Source organism: Semicossyphus pulcher, unplaced genomic scaffold (genome assembly GCF_022749685.1).
Source record: "Semicossyphus pulcher isolate SPU_LCO1_2020_fin unplaced genomic scaffold, fSemPul1.0.p SCAF_18, whole genome shotgun sequence".
Lineage (NCBI taxonomy): Eukaryota > Metazoa > Chordata > Actinopteri > Labriformes > Labridae > Semicossyphus > Semicossyphus pulcher.
Window position 1 is genome coordinate 12,827,634 of NW_027211691.1, and position 13,193 is coordinate 12,840,826.

The window sequence follows — 13,193 nt, forward strand, 5'->3', positions numbered from 1 at the left end:
GTCTTTCTTGAGCGCAACGGGAAATACCGAAGGAAGGTTCCTGCTGATGCGAATCTTGGGAAGCCCTTTAACCCAAACAGGTACCATGCTGATAATGAAGATAAATGTTGTCATTTATCAGTAGAGTGTGAATGTCTGGCTGCGTAATTCCACGTGTCATGTTTGTATCCACGCATGCTGCGTTTACTGGCACTGAAAGAGCTGTATGGGGGTCTTTGTCATCAGAGATAGACATATGGCTGTTGATTTATTATTGAAATTAATTTGAGGATGCCGAGCCTTTTACATTTAATTTCATGCCTTCGTGTAATCTAAAGGTTTACTATGTCAACAATACAAGTGCTTTTTAAGAGGGCTCCGTTGCGCACGACTGTACTTGATGCAACGCCTCCACATAGCACTTAATAGATGATAAATGTTAATAGACATTAATAATTCAGACCAAACTCTAATAAAGGTTTTCAATGGACCAGTGACAGCCCATGCACAATCATAGCAAGGGCATTTAATTATAAATTACTAAACTAATCCTGTCATAATCCTAAAGCATAAAGATTTAATTTAATTAAATGCTGTAGAAATACAAATGACATACAATACAATTTTCTAATATATATTTTGTAAGATCCTATTGAAATTACTGAGATATTGATGATACTATGGTTGGGAGTAATATTGTTACTTTCTGCTGTGTAGGAACGTGTTTCTTTGTGTATGTTTGTCTAAGAAAGAGTTTTGGGCTTCATTCCCAGTTACGCCCCAGCCACCTAGAATAACACTGACATAAGTCTCAGGGACTCCATTCCTGCACTCCCCTCCTCACTGCTAATTTTCTGTTTGGCAGCACAACAAATCAAATGTTTGCAGAGCAGGAGAAGCCTTTTTCCCCCTCACTATTTATCAGTGACAGAGGGCAGACTGTGCTGTCATGTTGTATTATTCAATGATTTGACTATTAGTTTGGAGTTTGTACTAGATATTGTTGTTCAGGCCAGCTGAGCTCAGGTTCCCACATGGGAGATAAGCCAGAAGGACAGCAGGAGCGTGCCTCTGCAAGAGCAGGGCACACACACACACACACACACACACACACACACACACACACACTACTGAACTGCTGATGTGTTACTTCATGGGTGCAACACTGTGACTAAATTATGTAAACTCTAAAATTAATATTTCATCAAATATAACCACAGGAAACACATGCCAAGAATGTTCTGTCTCTTTTGCTACAAATAAGTCTTCAGTCTAAAAATATCTACATTCACCTGCAGTGACAGGTGAACTTAATGAATGATTAATCAAAATACAATAAACTACCACTTAATATTTTTGTACCTGATTTAAGTGTTTATATGAATTTGAGACATGACTTTTTCCAGACAGAGAAAAAGATCTAATCTTCATGTAAGAGGCTTTGTGCCCAATGTATTTTCTCCACTTGTATTTTGGTTTGAGCCTTTAACACTGCAGATTATCCATGGCCATGGTTGTTCATAGAGAGAGGCCCTACCGGCAGTAAATTATCATCACTGACTCAGCATTACTTTTTGACTTTGTTTTTATTGAGAATAGTCATCCTCTGTTGAGTCTGACAATTGGACCTGGGCAACATATGTTGGGTCTTGTCCGTCTTGACACCATTTTGAGAATGACAGCTGAGTGTGAGTGTGCTCAGATGATGACAGAGAAGGTTTCTAAAAATAGCCACGGTCAACCACAGCTTGCTAACATCAGAAATAGCCACAAATGGTTGTTGGAGCTGAGGTCATTTTGTTTAAATTAAAAACCAAATATGTAGACTAGAATAAAGCTGAATTATAATTTGAGTGCCCAGGGTTTTAAGACGTTTTTCTTTACTTCCTTAAATGCATTTATTATTTAAAATGGACTTAATAAAAAAGAAAAACAGACAGATTTTAATTAGTGAAAATGTTGCGGGGAAACCAGAACCCAGTCAGAGCTCAAGGCACCCAGGCAGATTGTTACAGTGTTAGAATGTCAACAGAGGGGTTTAACCTAAATCTCCGAGGCAACGCAGCTCCCATCATGCACCATGTGTACTCCAAGTGGGATGACATTTGAATACAGTGCTGTCCTCCCTTGTGCCATAATTACCCCTCTGAGTGTGGTTTTTGTTGCTGTGTTGCATCGGTACAAGAACACCCTCATTTGTATTTTAAATTCTCCAGCCAGAATTCCTTCAGCAAACTCTGTGTCCGCGGTGTCTCCTCTGCCCTAGACCCTGGAGATTAAAGTAGATTAATCGTGGATTAGGTCATACAATAAGAGGAGGGAGGGACGCATGAAATGAGTGCATGGGTAACCGACTGTACCACTTTCTTCTTTGTCAACATGCTTATGCATCCATTGTGCAAAGTAGTTTAGGAAAAACTGCACAAATTCACATAATTTCAGCTGATTTCCTAAAAAAAACTGTGCATGTAAATTTTTGTGTGTGCATTTGGCTTGTGTCCATGTGCACCCGTGCCTGTAGTAAACGTGTGCCGCTGTGTGTGCCAGGCCCTGCTATGGTGAGGCGTGTTAGCGATGACGGATGTGGAGGCGACCTATGAGGACTTCATCGCCTCTCGACGGTCCGGCCGCAGGAACGCCATCCATGAAATCCCAGCGGCCCCTGGTGAGCAGGGAACCGCAGACTTGTCCCATAGTCTGGTACAGCTCAACATCAACAAGTCAGGTGAGAAACATCACCAATCATGATGCAATGTGTTTTCATGATGGAATGGGAACTAATTATACAGGCAGTTGTAGTGACAACTTATGCGGCTAGTGAGAAGGATAATTAATGAACAATAGCTCTTTATTGCTGGTATCTAAGATGTGTTTTTACATCAATCAGAATAGAGGAGTGTGCATGGACAATTGACAATGCAGTGTCCTTTTTGATTACACCACCAGGGGGTGCCAAAGACCAATAATCTACTGTGTTTAGTAGGTTTAAAAGGGCTATTTATGCAAGAACTGGTATTGTATAAATAAAAACTACTCCCTGCTGATAAAGCAAATTATATTGTAGAAATTTAAAGTAAACCTCAATTCAAATGTTTTTATTACTTCACTTGGATGGTACTTTGACACTAGAATACTGTTTTAACATTCATCTGCTGAAGAAGGAAAAGTTTATCTTCCCTCACCTTAAATCTGAATTTAAGACATTTATGCACAAGATTTTATGACATTTGAGATCTTTAACTATGTAAAAATAAAATACAGGCTATAATCCGCCTGTTTCTGCAAGTTTAATGCTTGTGTCATGGGGCTCATTTTACATATGTCCCTCCTTTGGTCTTCTCTACACGTGATGAGCAGCATAAGTTGACTCTTCCCTGCTTCTACCTTGATGATTGTATCCCTGCCCTGTTCACGGTGACTTGCCCTACTGATTCAACCAACCTCATTCGCTTCACTGATTCCACATGTCGTAATTTATGCATTAAACAGACTGTCTGTCTCTCTCTCCCTCTTTCTGTCTGTCTGTCAGGTGATGAGGGAGAAGATGCAGAGAAAAGCCAGGACTCTCCAGCTAAAGAAGAGGAGACACAAGCTGAGGGCAGCTAAGCAGCAAACACCGTCCTGTCTAACTGATCCCTGAATCCTAGGCCTTTATTTGGCCAGTTGCACTTAATGACAATGAATAGACACAGACAAATCGTGTACTGCCACCATCCTGCCATCAGGAAACAGTTTCCCTTCTGCACGGGTTCAAACCTCCGTAAAAAGCCTCCTATCCTCGCTGCCTTTCCTTCAAAGCTGTTGATATGAGATTTGATGTGACGCAGTTTGGGGTCAGGAACCAAAACCAGCTCTGTTTGATGTTTGGTGGTCCTGAGAGGAAAGAAGAGAAGAGGCCATTCAAGTTTTTTGGGGGGAAGTGCTCCCACTGAATTAAAATGCGTACTTCCCCTTGGCCTTGAATATATCACCACTCATGGCTGGAATATCAAGGACAGTGATTGGACGCCTACTCTTCCTCTGTTCTTCTTGCACTAGAATCTGCACACATCCATCTATCAGTACTCACTGTGGCTACTTCCAGTCCCCCTTAATGTTATTTTCTGTATGTCCGTGTATTGAATTTGGGTGAGCTTGCTGGACATCATCTCACAACTGCACTACAGGGGTTTTAAAGTTGAACTGAGGGTGGTAATGTATTTTTTGTCTGTTGATTTAGCCATGTCAGGTGTGGTATATTAGTTTGAAGGAAATGTTGGAAGATAATGTCGCAGTCTAGAATTTTCAATATAATGTTAATTTGTAAAAAAGGGACAGTCTAAATCAGGTCAAAACACAGCACCCAGCATTTAGGAACAATTAAGATCTTCTCTTTCACTCTGTCTTAAGTTTTCAAGGCAAAAAGCTAATAAAACACACAACCATGTTTTGTTTACTGGCTTTTACCACTTTTACTCACTAGCCCTTTTTGTTTCCTCTGCAAGGCCTCACAGATGCAACCAGCATGTATTTGTACTGGTTAATGCGTATAGCCTAGTCCTTGAATGCATCATTTTAAACCCCTTTTGTTCATAGAGTCATCTGTTAGCTGTACACTTATTTATGAGTTTTTCTAAGTTTTTATTCTAGATCTTTACATGTACATTGAAAATAGTTTTCTGATGTTAAGTATTTTGAAATGAAACTGGACTATGATTTACTTAACTTTGATTCACAGTGTGAACATTTTGTACCTTTATATGTAGTTATCCATTAACGTCACATGTTCATTATGAGGTTGACTTCTTTTCGTTTTGGAATTCAGTTCAGATCATGTTATCTAATACTAAACTTTTGTTACTAAGGATAGTTATATTTATCCTTCTCATTGTCTGCAGCTGGTCAGTCTTCACTCTTGCACTTGTGTGTGTGATTGAGGTACAAGGTGTGCTTAAGTAGACAAGTTTTCATGGTCTGCTTACTAAATCTCCACATTATAGTTTGTTCTGGCTATCCTATATCATTACACCACCATTTAGCAAATCCAAAGGTGTGTGTGTGTGTGTGTGTGTGTAAGGATGTTTCTGTTTCAAATGTATTTATCTGCTGCTGAAGATTAGAACAGTTGAAATACTGATTGCACTATGACATTAGCGTGTTTTTATAATGTTATATTGTTTATTATAGCTGTGAGTGTGTGCATTTCACTTTGTCATGGGATGTCTGTTCGAATGATTATTGTTGTGATTGCACAGGCTACTCCTGTCAGTCAATGACATAAAGAATCACTACTATGATGTTGGTTATGAGACACTGCCTTTTACTGTTGCAAAAATCTGGTTTGGCTTGTTTTAGGAAATATGATAAACATACAAATTTAACCCAGAATATATAATTAATCAGTATAGAATTAAATGACTTATAAAGGCATTTTTATATTGAATGTAAAGGTCAAGGACATTATCAGATATAGTGTGATTTAATGGCAAGTACTGTTGCACTGTTGGCTACCTTAACCACCCATTATCATGTTGTATTTTCTCTCCATGTTATTTTCTACATATATTTAACTGTATTTACTGACTTTAATGTAAATGCCGTCTTATTTGATTTTGTTGACTTTGTTTGTTTTGATGTGCAATTAAATCCCACCTGTGAAACTGATTCATGTATGTTGGAAACAATGTCCTTGTCTCCCTCTAGTGGACAACATTATTACTGCTAATTAGCAACAGAAGAACCACTAAACTTGTCAGTTCAGTTTTGGGATGATAGATGAGCTCCTATAATGCTATGAGTACTGTAGCGTCATTAATGTGCTCTGTGCTGTGATTCTAGCTCTTTGCGGTGGGTAGATACTGTGATTGCGTGCCCATGTGGTGGAATTTGTCCTTAGACAAGTTGAGACCAATGATAAGGCCTATGTTAGGTAAGACAGTATGGACCTATGTTATGCAAAAGATGGTGGTATGCACATGGACAACATACAAACTGGATACATAAAATAATGTTATAACAAGACTGGCTGCAGACGAGTCTTGTTACCTTTATAAGCTTACAGTTATTCCCCGTTAGGTTGGACAGCTTTGAATACACTTTTACATTAGTAGACAAAAAATGGCTGCAGATGAGTCTTGTTAATAATAATAATAATAATACATTTTATTTATAAACGCCTTTCAGGACACTCAAGGTCGCTGTACAAAAAACACAAACAAGAGTAAAAACACCAACAAGAGTAAAACAAACCAGATAAAATACAGTAAGAGTGGGTGAGGGACAGTGCTTAGAGTTGGGGAGAGTAGGTGAGGCGGAACAGATGAGTTTTGAGATTCGATTTAAAGATTGGGAGGGTGATGCAGTTTCGGAGGTCGGGTGGGAGAGAATTCCAGAGCTGGGGAGCAGAGCGGCTGAAAGCTCTGGCCCCCATGGTGCTGAGGCGGGCAGGGGGTACAGTGAGGTGGATGGAGGAGGAAGACCGGAGGGTGCAGGATGGAGTGGCAATGTGCAGGAGGTCGGAGAGGTAAGGAGGGGCGAGGTTGTGAATAGATTTGAAAGTATACAGAAGGATTTTGTAGGTGATCCGTTGGTTGATTGGGAGCCAGTGGAGTTGCTGTAGGATGGGGGTGATGTGGTGGGAAGAAGGTGTTCTGGTGATGATCCGGGCGGCAGAGTTCTGGACAAGCTGAAGTTTATGGAGGGCTTTCTGGGGGAGGCCGGAGAGAAGGGAGTTGCAGTAATCGAGGCGGGAGGTGACGAGGCTGTGGACAAGAATAGCAGAGGTGTGGGGAGTGAGGGAGGGGCGGAGACGATTGATATTACGTAAGTGAAAGTAAGCGGACCGGGTGACGTTATTGATGTGCGATTGGAAAGATAGAGTTCTGTCGAGGATGACACCCAGACTCTTAACCTGAGGGGAGGGGGAAACAGAGGTGCCGTCTATTGAGAGTGAGAAACTGTCAACTTTAGATAGGATGGATTTGGTGCAGATGAGAAGGATTTCGGTTTTATTGCTGTTTAATTTTAGAAAGTTTGAGGTGAACCAGGATTTTATTTCAGAAAGGCAGGAGGAGAGGGAAGGGGGTGGGAGTGTGGAATTCGGTTTGCAGGAGAGGTAGAGCTGGGTGTCATCCGCGAAGCAGTGGAAATGGATGTTAAATTTGCGGAGGATATGGCCAAGGGGGAGGAGGTAAGTGATGAAGAGGAGGGGCCCCAGGACAGAGCCCTGGGGCACACCCGTAGTGACTGGGGAGGGGACGGATGTGAAGGACTTGAGCTGAATGAACTGGGTGCGGCCTGTGAGGTAGGAGCGGAACCAGTGAAGGGGGGTGTGAGTGATGCCGATGGAGGAGAGTCTACTGAGGAGGATGGGGTGGGAGATAGTGTCGAAGGCCGCACTCAGGTCAAGGAGGATGAGGATGGAGAGTGAACCAGTGTCAGCTGCAGTGAGGAGATCGTTGGTGATTTTGATGAGGGCGGTTTCGGTGCTGTGACGGGGACGGAAACCAGTTACCCTTATAATTTAATTTACTCATCCATCCATCCATCCCTCCATTATCTATACCGCTTATCCTGTTCAGGGTGGCAGGGGGGCTGGAGCCTATCCCTGCTGTCATTGGGCGAGTACATCACAGGGCTGACACACAGAGGCAGACAACCTTTCACATTCACATTGACACCTACGGGCAATTTAGAGTCACCAATGGACCTAACGATCATGTCTTTGGACATGTACTCGGAGGAACCCCCCACATATGCAAGGGGGGAACATGCAAGCTCCACAAGGCGCACTTCGTCCGAACAAGGATTTAAACTAGGAACTTTCTAGGCGTAAGGCGGCAGCGCTAACCACGGCACCACAGAGCAGCCCTAATTTAATTTAAAGTTAAATAATTTTACTGTAATAAAATTGTATTAATCATTCATATTCAGAAAAATGTTCAACACCAACCCTGATAAATGCATTAAACCTTAATAAAAACATACAATCTGGAGCTAATGTGTTAACGCTGTAGGTCTATGTGAGCTGGTGGATAGGATTGACGCAGTGACGCAACATCCTGTTATTTTTTGGCCATATAGCTACTGTGGTTATAGGTGGCAGCAGCAGAAGTTCTTCCTGGCGGCCCAAAATGGGTCCCACGTTGCAGACTGCAGGCTTTGAGTCTGTGTCTCTCCATCTCTCTCAGCAGCAGCTGGAGCATCTCTTCATGTCCTTTGGCTGAGGGGGGTCATAATGGCAGCTTTGCCATATTCGAAGTCTCTTCCGTTCAAAGTCTTTGTCTCTAATGTCATCTTCATTCAAAAGCTTTTACTCAATAGTCGCAAGATTTGGCTCTCAGGCAAGTTCAGTGCAACTTAGGATTCAGGATTCAGGAGTCGCAACAGGCGGCGTTTTCTGGCCCAGCATTCCGCAGGGCAGGATCAAGGTGAGAACCAGAGGCGAAAGAGCACAAGCAGCAATAAGGGATCCTGGCTGGCAGGACTCAAAGTTCTAATTGTTTCCGAAATCAGAAGTTTCCTTCACCAGTTGGTTGGATGTCCATTCCAACATGCTCGGTGTGGCTAGAACTCTGCAGCGGGCCTTGGGCGGCCAGACGGCAGGCTTTACCCCCCTCTCTCCGGCCTTCGGCCATTAGGCCAGAGAGAGGGAGAATCACATCAGTACCTCAGTCCTGGGGTCTCAGTAGAAGAGCCACAGCAGAAGAGTAGTCTTATCACTTCTCCTTGGGTATTATCCTTTGTGATTGGGGTGTTTTGCATTGGCGGGAGCTGCTGACCACTCCCCATCATAAACCATCTGTTGATTCTTTCAGTTAAACTTCTTTAACAAACTTAATATTAATTCACTTCACCTTTTTAATTCTACCATATTTGAAAGTTTTGCTCTCTCTCCTTTGAAATAAGACCAAATACTTAATATCACTCACCGAATAAAACTTGATCCATTGAAATAAAAGTATTAAACGATTTCAACAACCACATAGATGACGACCTTAGTTGTTATGACAAATATGCATACCTGTACACATACATTTCATATATATGCATCTGTATACCCTTTTGTACACCGTCCATAAGAAATAGTTTATTTGTTATTACCTTGTTGGGGGGTCCATGGTATAAGAGGTAGAAGGGTTGTTGCTGTTTAACCCCTTTATCTTCTGAATGTCACGGTTTCGGTTTAAACAAAAAAAAGGTGAGGACCCAGATGCAGACTTAGATGCTTAGATTTAATAAACAAAAGACAAAAAGGAAAATCAAAAGACACAGCAAAAAAAACTTTGGTAATCCAAGGAACACTAGGAAATCAGGGGAGGCATGAAGATAATCCAGAGTAAGGGACATAGACAAAAACTCCAGAGAAGGACGACACAGGATGGACGACATAGACTCACGTACGATGGATCACAATGAACAGGCAACGAGACAAGGGAGCACAAAGACTAAATAAACTTAGGAGGTGAGGCTAATCAGACACAGGTGAGACAATCAAGGGAGCAGGTGAAAACAATAAGGGCAGGGCACATAATCCAACAGGCGGGAAAACACACAAAGGCAGGAAGTAAAACAAGACAAAACATACATAGGGCAAGAACTACAAAATAAAACAGGAAACACTAAAAACCAAACTCAGGACTGTGATAGTAGAAGAAAATCTCTAGACAATAAAACACAAATGAATTACATAACTAAACAAGACTAAATCAAGACAAGAACACAATATATTAAATACAAAATTAAACAATAAGAACTCATGACAGGGAGACAAAGAGACAAGGTAAAACAAGAAATGATAACTGAACACTGAAATACAAGACAAAAACATAACTAAACTAGATTGGCTCATGACACTGAAAGGTCATTTCCTGAGGTGTCTGGGGACCTGGGATATCACTGGGAAGCATCACTTTTGACTTTGACTTTGAGTGCAAAGCCCATAAGGAGGTGTCAGGACGTCTGCTCAAACATCCTCCCTAGGCTTAAGCACTAATGTGCACATGCATTCCTATCAGAGACTTTAGGAAACATGTTACAGAAATATAATTGAGGTAATAGAATACGTATTAATTAAGGTTTCGGCCTATAGGTTTAGGAATTGTCTGTTTCTTGAAAAAAGGAAATTCAGAGAGTCACAGAACTGTAGTATCTGTAGGCAAAGTGGGATGAGAGGGAGAGTGGGCAGATAGCCACTCATCCTCTCTGTACATTTAGACTTAGACTTAGACTTAGACTCAACTTTATTGATCCCTTTGGGATGACTCCCTCTGGGAAATTCAGTCTCCAGCAGCTTATACAGTACAATACAATAGGAAAGAATCAGCACACAGAGGGTAAAAAATAAAGATCAAAATATATATATCTATCGATATATATATATATATAAAAAAGTACAAAATTAGATAACAAAATATATAAAATATACACTCTTAGAAAATGTACAAGTAAACAGTGGGTAATAGTTTGATTAAACTAAATTAGGTTATTGCACTGTGGTGAGAGATTATTGCACATTGGCAGATTTTTATTGCACATATGACCCTTTGAGAAATAAATAAATATTACTATTGAATAAAGGAGGATAACTACTATTAACTTTGTGAGGTGAATTAGTGGCTACCGCTTGTGAGAGAGTCTGTCCCTGTTACCTCCTCCCCCTAAGTGAGGAGTTGTACAGCCTGATGGCATGAGGGACAAAGGAGTTCTTCAGTCGGTTAGTCCTGCACTTTGGAAGGAGCAGTCTCTCACTGAACAGGCTCCTCTGGTTGCTGATGACGGTGTGAAGAGGGTGGCTGGCATTGTCCATAATGTCCAACAGTTTGTTTAGTGTCCTTGTCTCTGCCACCGTCACCAGAGGGTCCAGCTTCATGCCGATCACAGAGCCGGCTCGCCTGATCAGTTTATCCAGTCTGGATGTGTCCTTCTTGGATGTGCTGCCTCCCCAGCACACTACAGTGTAAAAGAGGACACTGGCAACCACAGACTGGTAAAACATCCGCAGCAGTTTGCTGCAGATGTTAAAAGACCGCAGTCTCCTTAGGAAGTACATCCTGCCTTGTGTCTTCCCGTACAGGTGGCTGGTGTGTGTTGACCAGTCCAGTTTGTTGTCCAGACACAGCCCGAGGTATTTGTAGGAGTCCACACTCTCCACCTCAGCTCCCTCTAGTAGGACTGGTCTCGGCTTCGGTCTGGACCTCCCAAAGTCTATGACCAGCTCCTTTGTCTTAGAGGTGTTGAGCTCTAGGTGGTTTGTGCGGCACCAAGCAGCAAAGTCCCCCACCAGACTCCGATACTCCTCCTCTCTGTCGTCCCTGATGCATCCAACGATGGCTGTGTCATCGGCGTACTTCTGTATGTGACACAGCTCTGAGTTGTGACAGAAGTCCGAGGTGTACAGGGTGAAGAGAAGAGGGGCCAGCACTGTGCCCTGGGGGGCTCCAGTGCTGCTGACCACAGTGTCAGACGTGGTGTCCTTCAGCCTGACGTACTGTGGCCTGTCGGTGAGGTAGTTGGATATCCAGGCCACCAGGTGGGGGTCCACTCCCATCCGGTTCAATTTATCCCGAAGCATAGGGGGGTGAATGGTATTAAAGGCGCTGGAGAAGTCCAAGAAGAGAATCCTCGCTGTGCCTCTCCCCTTATCCAGATGGGAGTGGACTCGGTGTAGTAGGTAGAGGATGGCATCCTCCACACCAACACCTGGCTGGTAGGCGAACTGCAGGCTGTCCTGGGCGTGCTGCACCTGGGGTCTGAGGAGGCTGAGGAAGAGCCGCTCCAACGTCTTCATCAGGTGTGAAGTGAGTGCCACCGGCCGGAAATCATTCAGCTCACTGGGCCGGTTCTTTTTAGGAACCGGGACAATGCAGGATGTCTTCCAGAGGGTGGGCACTCTCCCTAGCTGCAGGCTGAGGTTGAAGATCCGTTGTAGTGGTTCCCCCAGTTCTGCAGCGCAGGTCTTCAGAAGTCTTGGACACACCTTGTCCGGGCCTGCTGCTTTCCTGGGTCGGAGCTTCCTCAGCTGTCCTCTGACCTGGTCTGTGGTGATGTGAGGTGGAGATTGTGTTGAGGTGGGGGGGGAGGGGGGGGAGGAGGAGGGAGGTGCTGTGGTGTCTGGGGGGAGGTGTGTTGTGGGAAGAAGGAGAGATGGCTGCAGTGCGGGTGGGGGGGGGAGGGGAGGGCATGGGCTGGTTGAACCTGTTGAAAAAGTCATTCAGTTCGTTCGCCCTCTCCACTGTCCCCCCCACGGCTCTGGTCTTTGTGTTATGACCTGTGATGGTCCTCACACCTTCCCAGACCTCCCTCATGTTGTTCTCCTTCAGCTTCTGCTCCACCTTTCTCCTGTAGCTGTCCTTAGCTTCCCTCACACGGTGTTTCACCTCCTGCTGTGCTGCCTTCATGGCCTCCCTGTCTCTGCTCCTGAAGGCAGCCTTCTTCATGTTGAGGACAGCTTTGACTTCCCGCGTTACCCATGGCTTGTTATTAGGGTAACAGCGGACAGTCTTAACAGGGGAGACCACGTCTGCACAGAAGTTCAGGTAATCTGTCAGACAGTGTGTCAGCCCCTCGATGTCCTCATCATGCTGGTTGATCAGCACATCTCAGTCTGTGGTGTTGTAACAGTCTCTCAGGGCACTTTCCATCTCAGGGGACCATCTCCTGCTGGAGCGAGTTGTTACCGGCTGCTTTCGGACCAGGGGGGTGTACAGTGGCTGTAGGTGAACCAGGTTGTGATCAGACTCCCCAGTGGGGGGAGGGGTGTGACTCTGTATGCATCCCTCACATTAGCATACAGCAGATCAATTGTCCTGTTGTTCCTTGTAGGACAGTCAACAACCTGGTGGAAAACAGCCAAAGTAGAGTCCAAAGTTGCATGGTTGAAGTCCCCAGAAATGATCATGAAAGCCTCGGGGTGCTGTGTCTGCAGCCTCGCTGTGACAGAGTGGATTTTCTCACAGGCAGTGGCTGCGTCCGCTCTCAATTTAGAATCAACAATCAACATTAAGCATCAGTCCAGTAACTTCAGTTGGTTATTACACATAACATATTAGTAAATGTACATTTTAATTATAAAGTTCTTTATTTTCATACAGTTTTTGGATATCTACATCTTGTTGCTCGAGTGAGTCTTTTGATGTTAGCCAGAAATCAAGGAAAGTCGTCCTCCTACAAGAGCCATAAATAAGCTGGCTTCACTTGTCGCTATTGACCCAGAGGTCATGTGAACAGGGCGAAAA

The 13,193-nt window shown here is 43.5% G+C and overlaps 1 protein-coding gene across 1 annotated transcript; it reads left to right on the plus strand.

Annotated features, from left to right (window-relative positions):
* Positions 1-5,604, plus strand: pkia (cAMP-dependent protein kinase inhibitor alpha). Its single transcript, XM_069667684.1, has 3 exons — positions 1-80; positions 2,527-2,704; positions 3,509-5,604. Exons 2-3 carry the CDS (start codon positions 2,554-2,556, stop codon positions 3,583-3,585), a joined length of 228 nt encoding a protein of 75 aa, XP_069523785.1. The 5' UTR covers positions 1-80; positions 2,527-2,553; the 3' UTR covers positions 3,586-5,604.
* Positions 5,605-13,193: the final 7,589 nt, after the last annotated feature.

Excerpts from the sequence above, each read along its gene's own strand:
- pkia (XM_069667684.1), top strand. The coding sequence starts at position 2,554 with ATGACGGATGTGGAGGCGACCTATGAGGACTTCATCGCCTCTCGACGG. Across the intron at positions 2,705-3,508 it reads GCTCAACATCAACAAGTCAG|GTGATGAGGGAGAAGATGCA; the intron begins GTGAGAAACATC and ends TCTGTCTGTCAG.